Source organism: Periplaneta americana, chromosome 7, assembly GCF_040183065.1.
Source record: "Periplaneta americana isolate PAMFEO1 chromosome 7, P.americana_PAMFEO1_priV1, whole genome shotgun sequence".
Lineage (NCBI taxonomy): Eukaryota > Metazoa > Arthropoda > Insecta > Blattodea > Blattidae > Periplaneta > Periplaneta americana.
Genome location: NC_091123.1, coordinates 86,503,222 through 86,528,887, shown reverse-complemented (window position 1 = coordinate 86,528,887; position 25,666 = coordinate 86,503,222). Strand labels below are relative to the sequence as shown.

At 36.2% G+C, this 25,666-nt stretch overlaps 1 protein-coding gene across 3 annotated transcripts in view; it reads right to left on the bottom strand.

Annotated features, from left to right (window-relative positions):
• The window catches only part of LOC138703255 (uncharacterized), a 60,197-nt gene that overhangs the window by 27,712 nt on the left and 6,819 nt on the right, over positions 1-25,666 (bottom strand). For 2 of the 3 annotated variants that reach the window (XM_069830990.1, XM_069830989.1), the window contains exons 4-6: positions 23,467-23,730; positions 14,328-14,372; positions 8,963-9,007 (exon numbers count right to left, since the gene is read on the bottom strand). In XM_069830990.1, coding sequence (XP_069687091.1) covers positions 8,963-8,980 — 18 coding nt within the window. In that variant the 5' untranslated portion in view covers positions 8,981-9,007; positions 14,328-14,372; positions 23,467-23,730. The remainder of the gene's footprint in view (positions 1-8,962; positions 9,008-14,327; positions 14,373-23,466; positions 23,731-25,666) is intronic. The other variant, XM_069830992.1, reaches the window with a different exon arrangement.

Below are 25,666 nucleotides of genomic sequence, written 5' to 3'. Positions count from 1 at the left end.
AAAGGGCAATAAAACAATTTCCGCTTCTAGAAGTGGTTTTAATAAGAAAGAAGTGCGCACAAACGTGCAATTTAGTTTGGTATGAGTTACTTTTCTTTACTATATTCCATTAGTGACTTCGTTCTATTCACACATTTACTAAAATGATATTTTGGACACACTTCGTAGCACAGTTTGCACACGCATTCGGGGGAAGGTTCGTGGTACTCTGATCTTCTGCACAGTTTGTGGTGAACTGCTAGCCTTGTTATGGCGCTTCGTAACTTGTTGTTCGGTGGTTTTGACATGGTGATATATTGCAAAATATAAACTACAGTAATGTAATTAAAGCTCACCGTGAAAGAAATGCACATCTCAAGTAAAATCAGGTAAACTCAAGTGAATTTATACCGCGAACCTGTTTCACTCCCTCGAAATAGACTCGTAGAAGGACAATAAAATAATTTCCCTTTCTACAAGTGCTTCTAACATGGTGCCCTACTTATACTAATATTGTTTTCACATAATGGGTCTTCACATTTGTAAAACAAAATAGTTACGCACGAAATACGGTGATTTTTTAAATAAAATGCATAGAAAATTAATTATATTGTGCATCTCGAAAACCCGAAGTGATGGAACATTTTGCTTGTTATTTATTAATTCAGGAGGTCGAAATTAGTAAGAATTTGTTAGTTTTATGTCTGGTGCAAAATGACTGTTGACCAGTGTAATTTGTAGTAAGTCTAATTCTCTGCTCTATACTATCATCATTATTGATTTAATATATTATTTTTCTTCATCGTGAGTCGTGAAGTAGTCATAAACATAAAAAATGAGTTTGTGCAGTACATTTTAATTTTAAGACTCTTTCAATCGTATAGATTTTTAGGAGCTTGTGTCCTTAGGAAATAATAAGCAAATACAATAGAATTTTTCATATAGACAGTCCTCTTTTATTGACGCCATTTTCTAGCCTAGGCCCGTTTCCCAATCCCACAGCCAGCAAATCAGTTGTCGCGAGCAGACAGTTTTAAGCTGTCGCGAGGTGTTGTAAAGCAAAACGTAGTGTCGCGCCGCGCCGTGTCGCGTCTGATTCTGTGTGCACCCGGCCTTAGTCTTCAAAATGATTCCAACTTCAATTTACTGTTGGAAACCTTTTTCTTGATATTTCCGCACTTAGCAATACGCTTCAGTATTCTTCAAACTAAACAGGTCGATATTAGTTTCTACAATTAAAAACTTGCCGATTTCTAATGTCATTACAATATTTGAGGGAGAATTTTACAAACTGTGAAATAAAACGGGAAATATTCTCGACATAGAATGTTGTTCTCAATCAAAAAGAATGAGTCTTGACAGCAGGAATGGCGAAGATAGAAAACAATGTTACAGTCACCTCTATTGCTAAATAACTGATGTGATTTGCTTTATTAGAGAGACTTCGAACCCTCCAGGTCCTAGAAACAGTTAACACTATGTTGACGTCACTGATGAAAGAACCAATTAGAGCCATTCACCATATGTTACTTCAATAGCAGATTCACCATCTCCAGACAGATAACATGACATGAATAAAGTTTACTGTAGGCTTACTTCGATATTAAAACATGACATCTCATTTGAGATTTACCACTGTGGATGATATTAATCTATTTAGAACAGCTCCAGACGGACAAAATTATTTAGGTCAAAGTATAAGATGGCTCAAGAAAGAATTTTTCGTTGAGATTCCAATAGACAGAAGCTGGAGTCATGAGTATTCTGCCAAATGAAAACACTCCTTTGTTTAACTCGCCATAACTCGGAAACCGGTAAAGATTTTCAGTAGCGACCACTTTTAAAAGTAATTTCCATTCTTCCTCAGCATTTCTTTTGCTTTGACACCCATCTAACGTAAAAAATAAAAAAGTTTGCGCTTACCAATTTTTGAAGGTGTTAAATGTCTATTCTGAACAGATCACATCGAAGTTAGTATTTTTTCTCACTTTTCAAAAAAGATTTTCATTTCGAATTTGTTTGTATGTTTTCCTTAGACTTTGAGAGCTATCAATTAAAGAAATTACAAAGCGATTGATTGACTATCATGGAAGCTATGACATGATGGATCTTTAATGAAGCAGGAAATCATATAATAGAGCCTTATGTTAAAGGAATATGTGCACTGATCTCTTATGATTCTTTGCGAACTTTTACAAACGTGAACATATGTCACTGCTGATATCAACATAGCATTAACTGATTAAATTTCCAATTTCTTTACTGTGTTAATATTTAGGATTTACCTTGCTTGACTAGTTTCGAAGTCTTGTGCTTCATTGTCCAAAGCTTTGTCAAACTAGTCAAGCAAGGTAAATTATAAATATTAACACAATAAAGAAGTTGGAAATGTAATCAGTGATATATGTGTTAAAAGTCTATACAGGGTGATTCATTATTACGTGTAAATACTTTGTGTATGTATTGTAGAGGTGAAACCAAGACTAAAACGTTCTATACAACTTTTTCTCAAAACCTTTAATGCCAGAGTTCCAGGAGATGGCACCTACGTCGTAGTAACTGCATAGGCATTACTGTTCTCCCACACATTTGGTGTGATATTGTGGGAAATCAGTTACTCGGACCTCGAGTTCTACCTCCGCGGTTGAATGGGGAAATCTACTGCGTATTCTTGGAACCCGAATTGCATGGTCTGCTACATGATATCCCTCTTGCAACGCGAGTGAACTTATGGTTTATGCACAATGGTGCTCCTGCGCATTACTGCCACAATGTAAGGGCGTATCTTAATGCTGTGTATCCAGATCAATGGATAGGCCGCGCAGGGCCAACTCCTTGGCCAGCCAGATCACCGGACATGAACCCTCTGGACTTCTATCTTTGAGGCCGCCTGAAGTTGTTAGTGTATGCCTCTGCTCTACCTAACGTAGAAGTACTACAACATTGAACATGCGTGTGGAATTGTTCATAATGAGTTGAACAGGCTGTGTAACGTTCAGAGATCACTAAGGCGGCAGCACAGGTATGTCTTCAAGTTGAGGGACAGCATTACACTAAGAATTGTGCAAATGTGTAAAGTCTAGAAGAAATTGCTTTACATTCTTTACTGTGTTTGGTTTTAGTTCACAAAACGTGCATAAGTGGACTGCTGAGGATACGGGTTTAGTGACTTTGGTTATTTTTGTATTGAAGTCCAAATGCACTGTACGAAAGTAATAATTAGTTTACATTTGGTATGTTATCCTTTCTTTGTTTGGAAGCGCAAGTTCCACGAAAAATGGCGTTAACTCTGGAATTAAAGATTCTGAGAAAAAGTTGTATAGAATGTTTTAGTCTTAGTTTCACCTCTACATTACACACATAAAGTATTTACAGGTAATAATGAATCACCCTGTATAGAAAAATGAAGTAGCATTAAACTCTTTAGTGGACCAAGAAGTTGCGAAAACTCTCTAATAAGAGGTTCATCCAGGAAGTAACTTCCAATCGCGTCCAGAGATGGCATGACTAGTTGGATGGGAATGTGCATGTATAGCAGCAGAGAGAGGGGTATGTGGGAATAATGCAGTGCAGTTTCAGTCTTGTGACGGCAATAGTTATTGCACAGCACTAGGAGAAAATGACTGCACTGATACTATTTCCTGCCAACTGTGACATTTGTGGAGTTATCCAATTTCTGCATGATCAGAAGCAATCTTCAGCAGAAATCCACTGCCAATTGTGCAACATGTATGGATCCGACATTATGAGCGACAGTATGGTTAGACAATGGTGCAGGCAATTCAATGAAGATTGAACCAATGTGCACAATGAAGACAGTAATGGCCGACCATCACTGGTGACGCCAGATCTGATGGAAAGTGTGCCACAAGCAGTTTTTCAGAACCGGCGCTTCACAATTTCGGAACTCCTGGTCAATTCCCCCAGATATCTCGCTCACTGCTGCACGAAATCATCTCCCAGTGGCTTGGTTTTCGAAAAGTGTGTGCAAGATGGGTGCCAAAGCAACTGACAGATGAACACAAAACAAAATGTCTGGCCGCAGCATTGACATTCCTCAAGCGGTATGCAGAGAAAGTGACGAGTTTCTCGAGAATGTTGTCACTGGGGACGCAACATGGGTCTCGCATGCCACATCAGAAACAAAACAACAATCCATTCATTGGCGACATAGTGGTTCACCTGTGAGGACCAAATTCAAGCAGACAATCTCTGTCAAAAAAATCATGTGCACTGTCTTCTGGGATCGACATAGTGTCCTCATGTGCGAGTTTTTACTGTGAGGGGAGACCGTTAATGCTGAGTGGTATTGTCAGACATTGTGGAATCTGGGAAGGGCGAGACATGGAATGCTGACAAGAGGCATTACGCTTTTGCACGACAATGCACGACCCCATACAGGCAACACCACATGAAATCTGTTGCTTCGGTTTAGATGGGAGATCTTTGACCATCCCCCCTACACTTTCTGGCAGGAAAAATTTCCACAACGATGCTGGGAGTGACTTCATGGTTCCAGATGTTGGCATCAAATTCCTATGACAAGGGCATACAAACATTGGTGTACTGGTATGATAAGTGCCTCAATAACAGTGATGAGAAGTAGCCAGTGAATCTCTGTAAATAAATATTCCCTCCTTATTGATGTTTTTGTTTTCTTTATTGGCCATTGGAACTTACTTGCCGGATGAACCTTGCATTACCAAGAAATTCAGTAATAGTTCACAGCTTTTCTTTCTTAATCTTCTTGACTCTCAACACTTCTCTCAATAAAAATGTGCTTTTCCTGATACAGAATTTTCGCGCTTAAAGCAAAATTATGAAAATTATTTTTATCTCATTTTTCCAAACAATAGGAGAAGAAATGTCAGAAGGAAGTGAAATAGAGAGAGGAGTACCAGAAGGATGCCCTTTATCATCTACACTGTTGAACATTTACTTGGAGGATTTAGTGAAGAACTGTTTTCAGAACATTGGAGGGATGATTAGGAGGAGGAATAATAAAGTGTATAATGGCGTCAGACCTCTGGAAAAAGAACTAAGGAAGACACCAGTGAAATGCTTTGTGTGGAGTGTGACTTTGTATGGGAGAGAAACATGGACATTACGACGAAATGAAGAGAAACAACTAGGAGCATTTGAAATGGAACACGTGAAGTAGACAGACAGAATCAGAAATGAAGTTGTGTTGGAAGAGTGGGTGAAGAAAGAATGATGCTGAAACTGATCAGAAAGAGAAAAAGAAATTGGTTGGGTCATTGAGAAGAAATTGCCTACTGAAGGATGCACTGGAAGAATGGTGAACAGGAGAAGAGTTCAGGGCAGAAGAAGAGATCAGATGATAGACGACATTAAGATATGTGGATCATATGCGGAGACTAAGAGGAAGACAGAAAATAGGAAAGATTGGAGAATGCTGGGTTTGTAGTGAAAGATCTGCCCATGGGCAGAACACTTATGTATGTATGTATGTATGTATGCCGTTGTTAACAGAAGAGGAGACAATACTAAAGAATATGCTACTGGAGCTACATGACAGCTGTGAGCAGTATGGGATAACGATAAATGCTGTGATGTGTACTATCACCGCTCAAAACATTAGACCTTCTTTTTAACACCCTGTATACAAATTTCTAAATTCATATTTATCAGTCTTATTAATATCATACCAGCTTGTTTCATATATTTCGAATGCATACCCTGCTCTTAACGGCCCACTTTAAGCACTGGATAGCCCATCAAGGAATTAAAATTCGTTTATCCAATATTTCTTTGTCATCGCTGCATTACAGAATACATTCCAAAATTCGTTGCACAATAGAATTTTTTTACATAACATAATTATATTTAAATACTTATTACATAATAATTTTGTAAAGTCATAGCAAGTGGTACTCTGTTGACATTCACGTACACAATATATAGCAACTCACTGCTCTATAATTTACCCATAGATATGACCACAAGTTGTAAAATATTGTACACTGAATTACAATCCTTTTGTATCATGAACTACCTTTGACATATCTTGACTAATTTGATTTGGATAAGGTACAGCAACAATAGGAACTTTGGGAGAAACTGACTCAAATCGATAATCTGTGTTAATATTCACCTTGCAAAAGGGCTGATGTAAAGGGAGAAAGCATCATGGTGAAAAATGTGTTTCCTAACAAAAGAGGATTTGGAAGAATATTAAAAATGGAAAATATTTAAAAGACAAATGAGTCACTTCCAATATAATTGAGAATGATGATGATGATGACGACGATAACGAAGATAACAATGAAGATTATCGTTGAGATATTTTATAAAGGATTTTCAATGTATTCTTCAAACATATTCTAATTATGACAGCACATTTGAAACTGCATAGGCTTACTGAAGGTACTGTACTATGTATAGTGCATTTGATTAGGCATAAGATGAATTCTGTCTTTCATCTAGACTTTATTTTCATGTTTGAAGAAAATGGAGATATTCTATGAATACTCCTATCACATGGGCCTTCAAAAAAGTCAAATAATTCGTGGTCAAATAACAAACTGTTGAAGAGAATGTGCCAATGAATGATTATGAACTAAGGAAGGTGAATAAAAAGAAGAAAATAACTCATAGTAAGTTTCGTGTAGGTGAAGCAAAATCAAGTTCTTAAAGTAAAGTATACAAAGTGTCCCAAAGGTTGGTGTCATGGGAAAAATAGGAAGTAACTGATGTAATGACAATAATTTGTTACAGTTAAGCAAATGTAGATTAAATGGATGCCAGAGATGGAACATACACTATGCAAGATAAAGCCAAAATTCTGCATGTCTCGGGTCTTTCTCTGTCAATGACAAACATGGGATGAATTTTACTGTTGCCATCCAATCAAAGAGACCTGGAAAATTAACTGTCGGTCGAAACTTCAAACTCCTTCACGAGACTTGTTCTGTAGGAGAGAGACCACATATAGGGTGTCCCATGGTAATAACAGTTCTGTTGCAGTACTTGATCAATGTAACAGGAAGTCCCATCCGATTATTGCGAAAGATTGAACAGGAACTTGGAATTCCTAAAACCTCTATGCAAAGTATTCTGCAATATCATAAATTTCACTCTTATAAAACAAACTTTCGCAGGTACTGCATGGTGATATTGGGAAGAATTTGTAATTGCTTTACTAACAATGAGTCCAAACCTGAGGAGTAATGGTTAGTGCGCCTGGCTGCAATACTAGGTGGTCCGGGTTCAATTCCCAGTTGGAACAATTTACCTGGCTGAGCTTTTTTCCGAGATTTCCCTCAACCCAATATGATCAAATGCTGGGTAACTATCGGTGCTGGACCCTGGACTCATTTCACTGGCATTATCACCTTCATTTCATTCAGATGCTAAATAACCTAAGATGTTAATAAAGCGTCATAAAATAACCTAATAAAAATACTAATAATGAAATAAACAGTGTGAGTATCATGGTCATGTCAACTGACACAACATGGTGTAATGAGCAAGAGAATCCCCACATAGCACAATATATTGATACCCAGAATAACAGTGTGGTGTGTGATACATGGACAACAAATAATGGGACGAATTTTCCTTGCAGGATGCGTCAACGCTGAACGATGTCTGCAGCTTGTAAAAGATGTGTTGGAACAGTACGTTGGCGATATGGTAGTATCAGGAAGTAGGAGAGTCTAATTCCAACAAGACGGAGCTCCCCTGCATTTTGGTGTACGTGTACAAGAACGCCTGGACTATGGTTCAGTTGGACCTATAGAAAGACTCTCCAGACCTCACAAACCTTGACTTTTTCCTGTGGCAACACCTTAAATCTGTCCACATTCAACTGAAAATCTCAAAGAAAATATTAGTGCTGCACGTCACACCAACAATGTTTTACAATGTACAAAGATCTTTCCATGCTCGTATCCCAATCTGCAAGGCTAATGAGAGAAACCAATTTGAACATCTTTTACAGAAATGCTTTTTCTATCTCAAAGACTGAGATATCAATATTATAAATAGGTCTATACAACATTCATTACATCAAGACTTCCGATTTGCCCTATGACAGCAGTCTTTTGAGACACCTGGTATAAACCAAAACTGTTATCAGCATCTGTTCTAAAACTAAATCTAATTTATGATTTTTATCACTGAATACTTTTCATATAGTTTTATAGATCTCTTGGGTATGGAACAACAAGTTTTGATGGAGAAATCATTGCAATAAGTGAAAGTCTCAGGAATCTTCTATGCCACATCAATAAATTTAAAAATGCAGTTATATTGTCAGACTCCAAAGCAGCTATTCTATCAATAGTCTCTAAACACACACCTTCATCTCAAACAGCAGAAATAACTAAAATGCTCTCTCAATTAATATCACTCAATAAAAGAATTGTATTCCAATGGATACCATCCCATTGTGGAATCCTGCGAAACGAGAATGCGGATGCTTTAGCAAAGAAGGGCAGCACTGCTACTTACAGACCTTACTAAATCTACGTATTATTCTGTGAAAAGATTTATTAAATCCACATATTTAGACTTCACCAAACAAAATTTGATAACACAATCCCAAGGAAAAAAATGGAACTCTCTGCATCAAAGTCCACAGTTAATTCCCGATTTACCATGAAAATCGTCTGTAGCTGCATTTAGATTGGCAACTGGCCATGATTGTTTGGCCAAACACCTGCATAGAATTGGAATATATCAGTCCCCTAATTGCCCATTGTGCAACTCAAACCAAGAAATGGATTCGGAACACCTCAAAATCTGTGCTTCAGTGGCTGGCCATGATAATATCTTTAAAAAATATTGGAGTGCAAGAGGTCAAATGACTTTATTGTCAAACGCCTGGCATTAGAAAACAACAACAACAACAACAACAACAACTTTTCATATAGTGATCCAATGATACAGCTTTTAAAGATCTATGTAGTTACTATAAATTATACTGTACTGTAAATTGGTAAATTGTGGAGTTACTTACAAAGTTGGAGAAGATCATTGGAATTAGTTCTAGTTGTACCAACTCCTATAAAAAGAAAATGAAATTTAGTAATAATTATGTAGAAAATATATCTATGGGTCAGTAATTGCCAGTGCCGCCATGCTAAGGAAGACGGCAATAACTACAAAAAATATAAATTTGCTGTGTTTGGTATCATTAGATTCGTCTCGATATTTTGCAATACAAATTTATTTTTGTTCAAATTAAACGAAAAATCACTTATTGCTTTGCTGTTTTTTCAACCTCAACAGTGACAGAAAGCAGTATGTAGCCTACAGACTACACAACTTTCTTAAACTGTATTACAATCCCGACCTTCAACCTCAGTAATGACAGAAAGCAGTATGTAGCCTACTGACTACACTCTAAGAGAGCAGTGTCGGTACCTATACAACCTTCTTAAACTGTATTAGAATCCCAACCTTCAACCTCAGTAATGACAGGAAGCAGTAAGTATAGGCTACACTATAAAAATCAGTATCATTCTCTATACTCCTGGCACTCTGAATGTAAAACTTGCAATGATTAGGGCTTCCAGTGCAATGAGACAAATTATAATCTTGGATACAAAACAATATATGAATAAAGTGAACACTTTGAACTTCATTTTTTTAAACATGATGTGCAACCTGTCCACCTTCCAAAGTTTTGAGAAAATCTCCAAACAAAAAATGAAGGTATAACAATAAAAAAAAACTGACTTTGCTAATGTCTGAAAATACAACGTCATTCTGGTAAAACATTTCTGAATGTGAATAACCAATACGTTATGTTTTGGCCGCGAGTTGAATTGTTCTTAAATTTTCTATTCAATAAAGCAGAAATGAATAATCTTTATTTCTAGTATATTTCCGGCTGGCAATCATTTCGCGAAAAATTGATTGTATTTTTACCTGTAAATTCTGTAATTTAATTCTACTATAATAAAATTGAAATCCAAAACCATCCTTCTAAGTGTATTTATTTCTAGTACTGTACAATCAAAGTAAGAAATACGTCATACAACAAAAAAGGCAGTTACTTCCACTTACTGCTTCAACAATCAAAGTTCCTTTATGCTCTGTAAAAGGTAGTATCTGCTGTAATCAGTTTGCGGAAAATTTAAATTTCTGATACCATAAATAAATTTTCCTGCTTATTTTACAACTACACTTTTAATCTGAACTCCATCCAGAAATGAGAAAGCTATGGGAAGTATATTTAACTTTGAACGCGTTTTTCTCAGTTACGAAGTTCATAAAGTTACTGCCTTAACTGAGTAGTTACTGATTTAACACCAATCCTAATAACAACAAAGAAAAAAATCTACAGCTATCTTTCATCTGAACACTCACCATGATACCATCTCCACAATGTGATATCCGAGGGTGGACCCAAAAGTAACCGGAACTGAACTGTTGTGCGCCCATGCTTTGTAGTTACGAGTTGTGCTGTTAGGTGGTGTTAGTTTGGGGTCTCCCGCGACCGTTAGTGATCTGGTGTGTCTGAGTTAAGTGGTTTGTTTGTGTTGCTGTGTTGTTTGCAATCCTGTTTCAACTGTTTGACGATGAGTGAGATGACCGATCACAAGGAACAAAGAGTGTGTGTGAAATTTTTTCTGTTAGGGAAAATTGCAGCCGAGACCATTGGGATGCTTTGGCAATCTTAATGATGATGCTTTGGGGAAATCACAGGACTACAAGTGGTTTTCCCGTTTCAAATCTGGCAACATGTCAACTGAAGACATGTCACACCCCAGGCGTCCTTCGGCAGGAAGAAATGACGAAAACATTGCCAAAATTAAACGTGCAATTGATGAAGATCGTCGAAAGACCATTGACGAAGTGTCTGAGCAAACGAACCTGTCATGGAGCACGGTCCAGCGAATTTTAACCGAAGATTTGCACATGAGACGGGTGTCTGCAAAATTTGTTCCTCGCTTGCTCACAGAAGACCAAAGAGAAAACCGCATGAGAGTTTGCCGCGACTTGGAGAGTGAAGTGCAAATTTTCTTAAAAGAATTGAGACTGGGGATAAGTCTTGGTACTATTTTTTATTTTAGTAGGTTATTTTACGACGCTTTATCAACAGCTTAGGTTATTTAGTGTCTGGATGAGATGAAGGTGATAATACCGGTGAAATGAGTCCGGGGTCCAGCACCGATAGTTACCCAGCATTTGCTTGTAATGGGTTGAGGGAAAACCCTGGAAAAAGCCTCAACCAGGTAACTTGCCCCGACCGGGAATGAACCCGGGCCACCTGGTTTCGCGGCCAGACATGCTAACCGTTACTCCACAGGTGTGGACTTGGTGTATGAGTATGATCCAGAATCAAAGCAAGCATCGAGCCAGTGGAAAACTCCAAATTCACAATGACCCAAGAAAGCACGTCAAGTACGATCCAATGTGAAAAGAATGTTGATTTGTTTTTTTTTTTATGTGAATAGCATTGTCCACAAAGAGTTCGTTCCGCCAGGACAAACAGTGAACCAACATTTCTATTTGGATGTGTTACGAAGATTACAAGAGAGAGTACTACGAAAACGGCCGGAAATGTGGAGAAATGGGAACTGGTTGCTTCACCACGACAATGCTCCAGCCCACATAGCTCTGATGGTCCGACAGTTTTTGACAAACAACAACATGGTGCTTGTGCCTCATCCACCCTACTCACTCGATCTGGCTCCGTCGGACTTTTTTTTGTTTCCACGGATGAAGAAATGTCTGAAAGGAAAGCGATTCAGTGATGTGGATGACGTCAAAGAAAACACGCTAACGGCTTTGAACAGTTTCCTGCCTCAAGAGTTCCAGCACTGTTTTCAGCAGTGGCAAAAGCGTTGGGACAAGTGCATTAATGCACATGGACAATACTTTGAAAGGGACTAAAGTACTGTAGAGTTCAATAAAAATGTAAAAAAAAAAAAAAAAAAATTCCGGTTATTTTTGGGTCCCCCCTCATATCACTGGACTAAATGTAATACTTCACTGCTTTTATTAATCTTTATAGTATATATTAAACTTTAGTGCCCTGCTTATTATATCTGAATGCTATTTACTAATTATTGAGTGCTAATACATTCGATATCTGTCCAATTCCAATGGCCAAAGTGGCAGCCCTTCACTGAAGTGGTGCCTTCTCGTATATACCTGACTGGAAGGATATTGATAATTTCAAATCGACATATTCATACCACGTTTCAACCGTGACAACGCTTTTTAGTTCTTTTAAGCATTCTGATTATTGTGTTGTCTTTCTGTTTTGTGAAGGATTTTAGATACTTTACACATGTTCAGTTTTGCCTTGAACAGAAAGGAGGTCATTGTCAGCATTTTCTATACAGGTTAGTAATCTTCCAACAAACTGTGGTTAGCATCATTTTTGTTCAAATAAATAAAGGAATGTGTTAATTTTATATGAATCATTATTTTTTATTATAAGAGTCTATGAATGGAGACAGGTTTTGGTGGGAAAGGTATATGAGGTGTTTAGGAACAGACCGTACCACATACAAAATAGCTTTTTTTTTTTTTTTTTTTTTTTTTTTTTTTTTTTTTTGTTGGAAAAATACAAAAACGTTCTACGACTTTGTGTTTAAATATTTTCAATTTGCTTTTTCTCCATGTTGATAGATTTCAGTGATACAAATGAAATATCGTTGCTTCTGGATATAATTTGTGTACAGAAATACTCAAACTTTTAATTTACATTTGCACTTCGTATGTTTTGATGCCAAAACATTGAGATTACATACTTTGGAACTCAAATTTATCGATTTTAATGTTTAAAACATTGCATAAAGAACAAAAATTCTGAATAATTTATCTCTCTAACAGATTAAATAGGACAAGTGTTCAAAATAACTTGGAATTTTGCTTGAACTGAGAAAAAATTACATCTGACTCTTGTCATGGTCTGGAATGCCTAGTCCTCTGCCACAACAGCATTCATTTCACATTTTGAAGGATCGACGTAATCACTTGCTAGCTCACATAACTACTGAACAAAAGATTGACACAATAAATACAACTGCAAATGCAAATGGTATGTTTTGTTTAGGAGAAATTTTCAGTGCATATGGTTCATTTCGTAACCAGGTCACTTTGCCACCATCAATACTGCATGCAAATGGTTAAGATAGAAAATCATAGCTACAACATTTTGTGGTGTTTGTTTTCATTTTTACTTTTAATTCAAAATGTGAAGTCGGCCTGGATGATGCAGTTGGTAGAGTGCTGGCCTTCTGTGTCCGAGTTTGTGGGTTCAATCCCAGCCCAGGCCGATGGCATTTAAGTGTGCATAAATGCGACAGACTCATGTCAGTAGATTTACTGGCATGTAAAAAAAACTCCTGCGGGACAAAGTTCCGGCACCCGTGACGCAGTTGCGAGCATCAATAAACAGAACATAATAAATAAATTCAAATTGTAAAAAATTGCATTTGGTACATTCTGTTTCTAAATACCTCATATAATATAATAATGTTTATTACTAGAAAAATATACACAGAAACTGTAACTATACAAAATTCTAGCACTCCCCTGAAAGAGAGTGATTTTGTGTTCAGTGGAGGAATGGAAAGGTGAATGTTTAATCGGTTTCGATTGGAAAGGAATGGATGATTATGATGATGTCACTAAGTAAACCATCCTCTGAAGTCTCCCTGTACTTATCCTCATAGCAGAAAAGAAAAACAGGAAATTAAGTTTGTCTAGAAACCGTAATATTTTTGGTTATATTGATAATTATGATGATGGCGACAATCAAAATAACAATTACTGTATTACTGACCAATGAGGTAACTTATAATGTTGGAAAACTGACATAATTAAAGAATTGAATTTGGAATATATTACAAAACAAGATCTAAATTATCTGACTACATTTAATATGATTTACTGGAACTGCATTGTATGCTTGCAATACTGGGCATAAGAAAAATAGTCTTTCTTGTAACTTAGGGTTTATTTTTAAATTAAACACTATAGGCCTTAGAGAATTTTTATCAGTACTGCTGTCACATGCCTTTCCATCAAACAAAATTCAATTACTGGCAATTCATACTCCAATAACAAATTGTAACTGAAGGGAATATGTGTGCCTATGAACGATTATGAATTAAGGAAGGTGGATAAAAAGGAGTTTACTAACTCATAATATGCACTGTGAAGATGGAACAAAATGGAGTTCTTACAGTCTGAAACCGCTATCAACATCTCTGTTCTAAATTTAAATCTATTTTTGCAGAAACACTTATTCTTTTTTCAATAAATATTTTTCATATGAGACCCATTGATACTACAATTAAGAAAGAGCAATCTAAGGAACATAATATACTATTACCTATGTACATTGTTTAGTTACTTACCAATTGGAAGATGTCCACAATTGAGATGTTCTTTCGTCGCACAAGCTAGAAAAGGAAAAGAAATCATTAAAAATTATATTCACGGAACCCAAATCACATAAAGTGAAGTGGGTAGGCATTGGTTACATACATACATACATATTGAAAGCATAGCACAGCATCAGTAATTGCCAGCAATACTTAGTGATGTAGCACTAATGCTAATAAGAACCAATCAAGAAAACAATCCACAGCCCTCTTTCGTCAGAACCTCCACCATGAAAAAGAAAAGAAAAAAGAAATGTTCCATATGTAAGCTTAGGGGGAAGAAACGCAGCATGTTATGAACATCCTGGACTAATTTTTTTTTAAAGACAATGAATGTGAGTAACTCAGTTAGAGAAACTGCTACAGCGACAGGTTATTCTGAGTGAACAATATATACTATAGGCCTAAGGAAGGGACTAAAACAGGGTCCTTTGCGAACTCTCTCCAAGGAAAAACAAAAAAAGGAATGACAGAAGAAAATCATGAGACGAATAATTAAATATGATGCTATTGTCCAGATTGGAGTACGTCGAGTGGTTCATTCTCTTTTATCTGCAAACATACCCCCAACACTGAACGTAATTCTGACAAGGGTAAGTGAAGACGATTCTTTGTCACAATTTTCCAGAACTACTTTGTATCATTTCTTGCATGACGTAGGCTTCCAGTACCTAAGAAAAGGTAATAAAGCTACTTTCATCGAAACCAATGAAATTATTACTTGGAGGCACAGATACATACGGGACATAAAACGTTTAAAATAAACTTATAATTTACACAGATGAATCTTGGGTAAATGTCAGTCTGGATTTAACTTTAATTTTTTAGATATTCAATGTGTAGTTGTGACATTCCGCTTAAGCCATTCTTGCGCGCACTCTTCTGCAGTTTACGTCGCAACAACGCACTCCATAAGTGCTGTACTGCAATTTAGGGTCCGAATATTCTATACTAATGTTCTATCTGCAGGGGCTACACAATTCTGATAACCATTCTTTTACATAATATTCTGCATCAAAAACACTAAGAGGGAGTCCCACTGATGAAATATATAATGCTACATGCTGTTTTAAAAGCAACGAGCTTCAAATGATGAAATAATAATATTGTTCATGTTTAGGGAGCGGATTTTTATGTGCTAAAAAATTTAAATATATTGTAACTTTAAATTCAAAACAAGAATGTAACTTTTATTCAAAACAACAATAATCACTTTCTATAATTGAATGTAAACACTCGCGTCAACAATGGGATTTCAATCCACAGCAACACAGTATTCGTTATTGCACTCCACAGACGACAATGACAATTTACTTGGATTATTGAGAACAACAGTGTACTGCTAATCTTAACTAATGTTCACAAAGCACTATTTACAACACAGAACTGTCAGTTCTCAGTTCGTTTGCCTTGGCTAGTTCTTCTAGCTCAGTCACTCGAGTTCACAGTATCTCGAACCCAAGACCTTCAGAGACAGCCCAGTGAACTTCGAACTCAGGTCCCCCAACTGCGGTCCACTGCACTCGAACTCAGGGCTTCCGGTGACAGTCCACTGGACACTCACACAGCTGCGGACACACTCAAGTCGAACTCCGGTCTCGAAGCTGGCTTCACTGCTACACAAGACTGGCTGGGTTACTGTCCAAAAACTAGCAACGACTGCAACTAACTAACTAACTAACTGCTCAGCTCCCTTGTGTCTCCAATTTATAACTTAACCATAGTTTCGGAAAAGTACGATGCTGGAAATTTCTACAGATGCCCAGAAGATGGCGCCTATCTAGACTTCCCTGGATTTCTCCCCTCTCCCTTTGTCACAGCACATGCCCCAGGAAGCAGATGCACGCACAACTTCATTTGCTGCGCCGAGCCACCGCCGACCTTGCCCTCCTTCTGCCGGTTGCGAGATCGTATCCCGGCTGTCACAATATTAATTTTTTTTATGTACTAAAAAGTACGAAAATATTTGCTAAAAATAAAAAAAATATTTTTTTTTTTTTTAATATGACAAAAATACCTTACTTAGCTTGAAAAAAAAATGTTAACTCACCAACCACACTTCAGTATCAGTTGCTAGTAGTTGGCTGAGAATTGCAGTGAACAACAAAGGTCATCTCCAAATTCCCTATCACAAATGCATGCCGTTTATCTCTGAACAATGACTTATACTGTGAAAATTATCTTTTCACATCACAGGACGTCAGAAGTGCATATTTAAAGAGAGGAATGTTACAAACACATACACCTTCAATTTCACCTACAGGCACACCCTCCAATTCTTGAGTAACTTCACACATTTTTTTATATCCACGGCTTTTCCCAAACACATTCTGGAATATGTCCATTAGTACTTGTACTTCTGAACTGGTAGCGAGTCTAGTTTAATTTCCACGGCACGCACCTCCCTAACTGTTTCAGACAACAGGTTTGTAGATGTTTCGAGTTCTTTTATGGTGTCACACAAAAAGCTTAGATTTGCTGATAGGAAAGACAAAACGTTTTTTAAACAACCATCTTTCAGTATATCTTGAAGGATATCGATTGACAAAACGTAATTTTTGTACAGCTCATTCACAACAGATGCAAAACTTTCAACATTGTTTGCATAATATACAACGACACTTACCCCAGTGTGTGACTACGGGCAAAGGAGGAAGTGGAAGTTCTGGATATTTCTGTTTGAACACAACAATTCTTGAGGGTGATTTAACGAATACCTTTTTTTCCATTTGACACCAACTTATCCACTTTGGGGTAGAGAGCTCGCATAGTTTCACATAACCTGTCATCGCCGGCTGCTATATACTCCGCTTTCCCATTTAGCGAGCAGCCTGTGTTAAATAACGAACCTAGCGTAGTTCATGATTTTGCCACTATAGCGCTGAGAGAGTGCTACTTTAGGTCAGGGTGTAAAGTTAAGGAATTTCAGTGTGCTATAGCGCTGGCTGTGGAATTTGTGTGCTTATCATCGGCTGTGTTTGTGTTAATAGTATTGTTTTTATTGAAATGTGCAAGTTATTGAGAGCGTGAATGTAACACATTGTTAAACTCTGAACAGAAGGTAAGTTACATCCTATAATAACATTATTTATCAGTGAATGTAGCAGCCGGCGATGCCGCATGCCGTAAGTTAACTGTTCTTTTCCCGCGCTTATATTCTCCTAACATATAAACAAAATGTACTTTCGAATTGAACGTATCTCATAACATCAGTATATTTTAAGAGAGTTGCACACAGGTTATTTTATTATAAAATTAACTGAAATATTTCCTTCTCATTATTTATAGAATTTATGAAGATCCTACAATGGTTTATTGTTGCGTCCCATTCTGTAAAAGTGACAGTAGAAAAGTTAAAGAGGTATCATTCCACGAGTTCCCTAGCGAACATGAACTTAAAAAAAAATGGCTTAAAGCAGCATCAAGAGCAGATTTTACTCCCAATTTTAATTCACGTTCATCAGTAGTATGTGGCCTTCATTTCCGTGAGACAGATTATCGCCCTGGATTAAAAACGAAACAGTTGCTAAAGAACGTGATTCCTTCAGTTTTTGCATCTTATCCTTCTTACAAAATTTCGAAAACAAACAAGAAAGAAGGCAGATAACAAAACACCCCATCTTGCCCCCTAACAATAAAAGGAAACGTAATTCAAGCACTTCGGATGACCCTGAAATTTGTGCAAATAATGCAGACACCGGTTCTCACAAAGATCTTTGTTGTATCGGTATTCAGATGGAAGATCGTATGGATGACAAATTCCTCCAAGCACAGAAAGAGAAAAATAAATTAAAACTCAAATTGTGGCGCGAGAATAATAAGATTCGTCAGTTAGAAAGACAATTGCAACAAACACAAGACAAATTGAAAAATTTCGATAACTGTTACTACCATTTGCTTTCACGAATAATTACAACTATTGAAAATAATCCTTCCGATGTGAGATCTAGTTTCCATTTGGAATAAGTACTTGAATTTGAAAAAAAGTCACCCAGATGGACAGAATCCACCATCAAACAATGCATAATGTGGGAATTTATATCTCCCAAAGGATATCGACATGTTAGGGACAGTATTTTGAAACTGCCGTCGAAAAGCACTCTATCCCGATATTTAGGCAACACATGTTGTGAAACTGGAGTTACAGATCTCGTGAAAGAAAGGTTGATCACTGAATGTCAACAACTGAATCAAGCTGAGAGACTTTGTTCATTAATAGTCGACGAAATGGCAATAAAACAACAACTACAGTATGACAAAAAAATGGACACATTTTTCGGGCAAAAGAACAGTTTTCCTCCAGAATCAAGCAATGTAGAAAGTTGTACAAGTATACTCATGGAAGAAAAAGTAAATTATGACATTTTAGCTAATAATTTACTTTGTTTTTTGATTTGTGGCATTTCTTCAAAATTCAAAATACCAGCTGCCTACTTTTTTACAAAGAGGATTTCCGGTAAAGAGCTGCATAAACTTACTCTTTCTGTTATAAAGGAGGTGGAAGACTGCGGATTCGTCATATTACGTTTGGTTTCTGACAATCACAAAACCAATGTAAATATGATGAAACGACTTTGTAATGGCAAGTCTGTAATATCAGAAGTCGTTCATCCTAACGATCAAAACAGACCCTTGTTTATTGCTTTTGACCAATGCCACATTTTGAAAAATGTGAGGAATGCCTTCCTAGAAAAAACAATGCATGATGGTGATGAAGAAATAAGTGGACAGCATGTGAAAGATCTGTATGAGTTGCAGCCAACCCACGTAGTTAAACCTGTTCCATTCCTCACTCGTAAGCATGTATGTCCTAACAATCTAGAGAAAATGAATGTGAAACGTGCAAAAGATATATTTTCTTCATCTGTAATTACAGCCCTTGAATATCTTAAAGAAAACTGCGGGCAAGAAAAGGCATACACTTTCAAAGATTGCGGAGGAACAATTCAGTTCATGAAAACCATTCAGAAGTGGTTTAATATCCATGACATATGTAGCTTTAACAGTCAGCTCGATAAGGACAAAGTTCATTTTTTTTGTGTCACTGATGAAAGATTAATCTGGCTAGAAAATGATTTTCCAGCATATCTTAGGAAAATAAAGAAAGAAAGTGAAGAACACGGCTCAGGCTTTTTAAGCAATGAGACATACGAAGCAATTCTATTAACTTCGGTATCAACTGCGAAATGCATCAAATATCTGTTGTCAGCAGGGTTTCACTTTGTTTTAACAAGGTGCTTCAACAGTGATTCAATTGAAATGTTTTTCAGTAAGCTAAGAAGAACTTCAGGTAATAATGATATGTTGGATTCAAGGACTGTAATATTCGCCTTGAATAGGATACTCAAGATTACATCCCTCTCTTGCAAAAGAATTGGAGCTCAACATAGCGTTATATAGACATCGGATTTTTAGGCACTAAAAATTGCAGTTTTAGGCGCCTAAAATAAGCTCAAAATTTGTAAAATTAGGCTCTATTTTAATGAAAATAGGCATTTTAGGCACATCAAGGTATCATACTTATTTCTTTCACTGAAATTTTTAGTTATACACTAAAATACGCACAAAAAAGTATGTTTAAACATTAAAAAAGAATACTATATTATATTTATAAACAGAGCTGCACAAATTTAATATATTGAAACTAATGAAATAATGATTATTGATATCAAGATTACTCATTTTAAGTTATTGAAATTCAGTTCCATGCTCAGACTTTATTATAATTATCTGCACAGTACACCACCAGAATTTTTTCTAAATTCTCCACAGTTAACCTTTGCCTTTTGTCACTGAGAATCATTTTCAAAGCAGGAAAACTTCTTTCAACCGAAACTGATGTGAGAGGCGCAAATTTTAAATTAGGTACAACAGAAACATCAATACTTACTGGAACATTTACACTTTCCCCCGATATCACTCTTGAAACTTTTTCCAACAATGAAAATCCTACATTCTTATTTAATACGTTGTCCCACTTATTTTTAACTTTTTTCCCAGAATGTATGTTCACTTGAGCTTCCTTTACTATTGCTATTTGGCTACAAAGAGATTGTTTTTCACGTTCTAATTGTTCAATGCTTGCAGGTATGAAAGAAAAGTTTGATGTTATGTAGGCAATATCGTTTTTCACTCGTGAGTCATTCAGACAATCTTTCACTGCTTTCACACACGCTGCACTATCAGTTTCAGGTAATTTATCAATAACTGTGACCACTTCATTAAAATACTTAGAATAATACACCACTGACTGAATCCAGGTTCCCCATCGTGTAACAACCGGCTGAGGTGGGAGTGGGATATCTGGAAAGTTCTCTCTGAATATTGAAATCCTGGATGGGGCTTTACAAAAACATTTTTTTGTATTAGAAATAAACGAATTGACAAGAGGAAATTCATTCCGGATTGTTTCAGAAACCCTGTGAAGGCCATGTGCTAGACAGGTTACATGCGTGAGGTTGGGATAAAATGTTTTAAGAAGTGGAGCTGCAGCAACCATGTATGAGGCAGCATCAGTACAAAACAACAGAACTTTAGAATCGTCTATATTACCTGAGTATAAAGACTGTAGGCCTTTATTTACAAAATAAGCAATGGCTTGGCTATTCACTTTCGAAAGTTCCTTAACACATACGAGGTGTGGAATCGAAGGTCCATCAGGACTAAGTTTTCTTACTACCATATTTGCTATATACCTATTCATAGGATCTGAGGTTTCATCCACAGAGACCCATATGTAAGAATCACCTATATTCTCCCGAATGGAAGCTAAAGTTTCATTGTATATTCTGTCTAAGTAATTTTTTCTTAGGGTCGACTCAGATGGGAAATTTTGTTTGCAGTATTTTTGTAAAAACTGTCTTAAAACCGGATTTTCAATTGCATTCCAGGGAATGTTAGCAGCAACAAACGCTCTGGTTAAATCAGCATAGAAATTGCTGCTGAGATTGGATGAAGTAGGCTGTGTCAGTAAAGTTTGTTGCAGTTGATTTTTCTGCTGAGCTTTAGCCTTATGAGCCTCTCCTTGCACATGCTGCTTTAGGTGGCACTTCTTTTCTTGCGAAATCTAAAAATGTAAAGTAAACTGAATTAAAATAAAATCCTAATTGTTGTATTGCCGTATTTCTATCACAAAGTTAGTGGGTTCGAACAATCAAAATTTTAATGACCTGCAAATACTTTAACTATCGGAATTTAAAAGGTTAAAGTGTAGTGGTCTTAAAAAGAATTATACCTCAGGATAGCTCAGTCAATGTATAAATATTATAGGCCTACTCATTAAAATTAATAGAATTTATATATTTCAACTATTGTTACATACCTGTTTGCTACAAATCTTGCAGAATATTATTTTTCCATCATAAGTGAATTCTGAATATTCTGTTAGCCATTGCCGGATCAATGTAGATTTTGCACTTATATTTTTCGGCATTATCGCGTTAAACTTCACAGGAAAATGTCCTACCGCTCAAAACTTCTCAACACAAATAAGGTGAGGGAAAGAGCAACTGTTAACGAGCATTCAAATGAACCGTTGTTATTGAGATTCAATTGGACAAAAATACAAAGTTCCACTTATTGTTGCATTTCCTGGTAGTGTTAACACTAGGAGGGCCATTCTTTTAAATATTTTGTAACGGTTTACCCTACTAATTCGCAGTTTTACGACTTTTCATAAATATTTCAAAAACACTCTTTCTCCAAAAATTGTGATTTTATGACACTCTGAAGGGCAGTACAGCTAATCGGTTTCAGACCGAAAACAGTCATTTTTATAGTATAGTATATCTCTGAATCGGTAGCAGCACATGTTGTGATTGTTGCCTGCTTCAAAACTAAGGTTGGTTCTTTGTCGGCATTTATGCCTCCAAACATGTTAAATTCGGTGAAATCTATTGCGAGTGTCGTGAGATTCAAAACATTTTGTTTCCTTTATCAGTGGTTTCATGGCCGGTGTGAAGCAAACTTTCCACTTTTTGAATGCCTTAAATTTCGCAGTGAATGCATGTATAAATTATAAAAAGTAAGAGTAAAATGCAAAACTTTACAGTGAGTTAGGCATTTTTAGGCGAATATTAACAAATTAGGCTCTAATAACCGTTTTAGGGCATTTTAGGGCACTATAAAACTCTTTGAATACCTTTCAATTTCCATGAAACACAAATATTAATAATTATTTTTACTTTTCTCCTAAAGAAACAAAATAGGCATTTGCCCTAGAATCCGATGTCTGGTTATAACAGCCTCAACTCAACCTCTTGTAAATTTTCCAGACGCTGTAAGAAATATACTGGAAAAATTCAACAATGTGCCATGTGAATAGGCCTACGAATATTATGAAATTAATTTAAGTCACAATATCTATGTTTTTTTTTTTTTTTTTGTAAAAATTTAATGCCATACTATTATATATGCATGTTTCAATTTCTTCTTTAAATTATTAGTTACCTATATTATTATTATTATTATTATTATTATTATTATTATTATTATTATTTGTAGTGATTAGCTTGTGCGAGAGCTAATCCAGAGGACACGGCTACGGATTAAATTTTTTAACACAGCTATTATTACTTTATTGATATTTATAAAAATTTTTATTGTTATTACCTACCATGATCGTAGATCATTAAATTTTAGTCTGCATTATTTGCTTTGTTCGTTTTCAGCTCTTGGGTTAACATCAATAAAACTTGCTTCATTGGCTTATATTGGTGGATTCATAGTGAAACGTGTTGTGAAGGAAGTAGTATGTGAATCTTGTTGTGATCTGATCCAACAGACTAAATTCAGTTCTCCGCTGCTGGACATAATTTTCAAGCAAGGTGATTGTGACACATTATATTATCCTTCTGAGTTGTTAGTATGGCTGATTAATATTACTGAGGAGTTTGTTTGCGAAGCCGTAAGATTTGTAAACAACAGAGTGTGTGAAACATTAACACAGACAATACTTCCTGTTATGAAGGAATCAGTTGTACTAAAATGCAACCAATCTAATGATTCAATTCATATTGAAAATTTGGGACACATTATCTTGAAAACTGCAATTCCAATATTCCTGAAGAACATTGGTAATGAAAAAACGGAACGTTTTGAGAGGGTGAAATACCTTAATTCAAAACCAACAAGTAGGAAAATCTTGTGTATTTGATGGCAGATTTGTATTCCCGTGGCAACAGTGTATCACTCTGTCAGCGCCTCCATGGAGAAGGTGAGTACTACCAGCAGTTCGCATATTTCCTTCAATTGGGAGGGCGGAGTATATAGCAGCCGGCGATGCCTGTGTAGAGCATGGACCACACACATTACAGGTATCATTTTTGGAATGTTCACTAAAGGCCTTCAGCTGCTATTTTCATATATGCTGCACCATCTGTAAGTAGAAGTAACACATTGTCATATTTCACCCCCTTCGGCCATAGTAAATGCATAGCTTCATTAAATAATCTAGCTACTGTGACATGGTTTGCTGCAGTCATTTCTTTACACGCTAGCAAAAACGAATGTTCACAAGCAGTTTTGTCATTCTTTAACACAACAACAACAATGTTTCCTACTTTTCTACCTCTTGAATCAGTTGTTTCGTCAATGCTCACCCACAGTTTTTCACTTTCACACATTGACCGAATTTTCTGTAAAGTTTACTCGTAACATTTTGAGAGGTAATGTTTCCTTAATGTCGATTCCTCAGAAGGTTCGATGTTGATGCAATTAGTCAGGAAATTTTTAAGTTCCACATTATTTAATTTATGGAGTGGAATACCGGCTGCAACAAATGCTCTGCATAAATCTAAGTAAGATTGGAAACACTTTGACAGTCCTACGTTGGAAGAAGCTGGTCCACCTATTAGCACTTGCCGTGAATGCACACATGAAGCAGCAGCAATGCGCTTGTTTTCAGACAAATGTTGGGTTACATGACAGCACTGATCTGCACTAATGATTTACCACACGGCTGGAAAAATAACACTTTTCCATCGGTAGTAAAAATGTTTTTAAATTCATCTACATATTGCTGAAGACGCGATTTTGAACTTGATTTAATTTTAGGCATCTTAAGGGGCTAACAGACACACATCTTAACATAAATGTTTCTAGCTACTGACTGACAATGTCGGAGAAAAGCTTCCTGTAGTGATGCCAATACATCTACACTACACAGCTTATGCTTATGGCCCAATAACAGGGAATCACAACTTGATGTATTGCCTTACTTGATAGGCATGAGCGAGAGGCGAGAGATTTGTTTAAATTAAATAATGTTTATACCCGAGCTCTTATCTTTTGTGTTTCACAAACAAAGCGTGGAATGAAATCATCTTCAGCACAATAAACATTCCTAATTATGTCTTGCAAGATCTCTCCTCTTTGTCCATGTTAATTTATTCTCTAATAATAACACTGATATGCTGCCTAGCAGTTCTCAGAACTTGAGGCGATAAAAAAAATGGGTCACTGATACACCGCACAGCACTTAGAAACACGAAGCAACCAAGAATTCTTAAAAAGAACCAAGAATTCTTAAAAAGATAACATACTTATGAGTGATATAATTGACTTATTTTTTAAATATTTAAAAGTTCTTGTAAAAAAAAATTATTTAAGTAAAAAACTCCAAGATTTATGTGTTTATAATAGATTTCCTGAAAATATGTATTTACATAAATTTTTTGGGGAAATATGTGTTTTTATGTGAAATAAAATTCGGGTTTTCAACTTGAAACTTCATATTTGGAATTTTTAACTTTGTTAATTGTGTTTTATCACACGCAAAAAGAATATTTAATTACATAGGAATCCGCTCCCTATTCATGTTACTGAATGCACGCTCACATTCTGCAGTTGAAATAATAGTATGTGTAGCTGTGACCAATGGCTTCAGTTCATCGGGATAGCTGTCATCATCATTCATTATATTCATGAACTGAAGTTTTCTTACAGCTACAATAAATGATTCGGAGAGTTCCCGTATTTCTTTATCAGCAAAACATGGATCTTGACATTTTACGCACATGGATCTTGACATTTTACACACTTAGACTTAACCATTATTTTCACGTTTTCCAGTAACTCACTATTTTTCCATTTGAGCATGTGGAAACTGTAGTGCTGAACATTCGAGTTTTAATATTCTCACTTAATTTCTGAAAGAATTATTGTTGTTCACTAATCTTCTGCACTTTTCCATGTTCTGAGCTAACCACTTTAAATTCAATTTATCAATTGCTTTAGAACTTCAGAATAATATTCATCTGGATATTTGCCATTGGTTGAAAAATGTTATACTTAAGAGAAGCAGCTAAAAGATG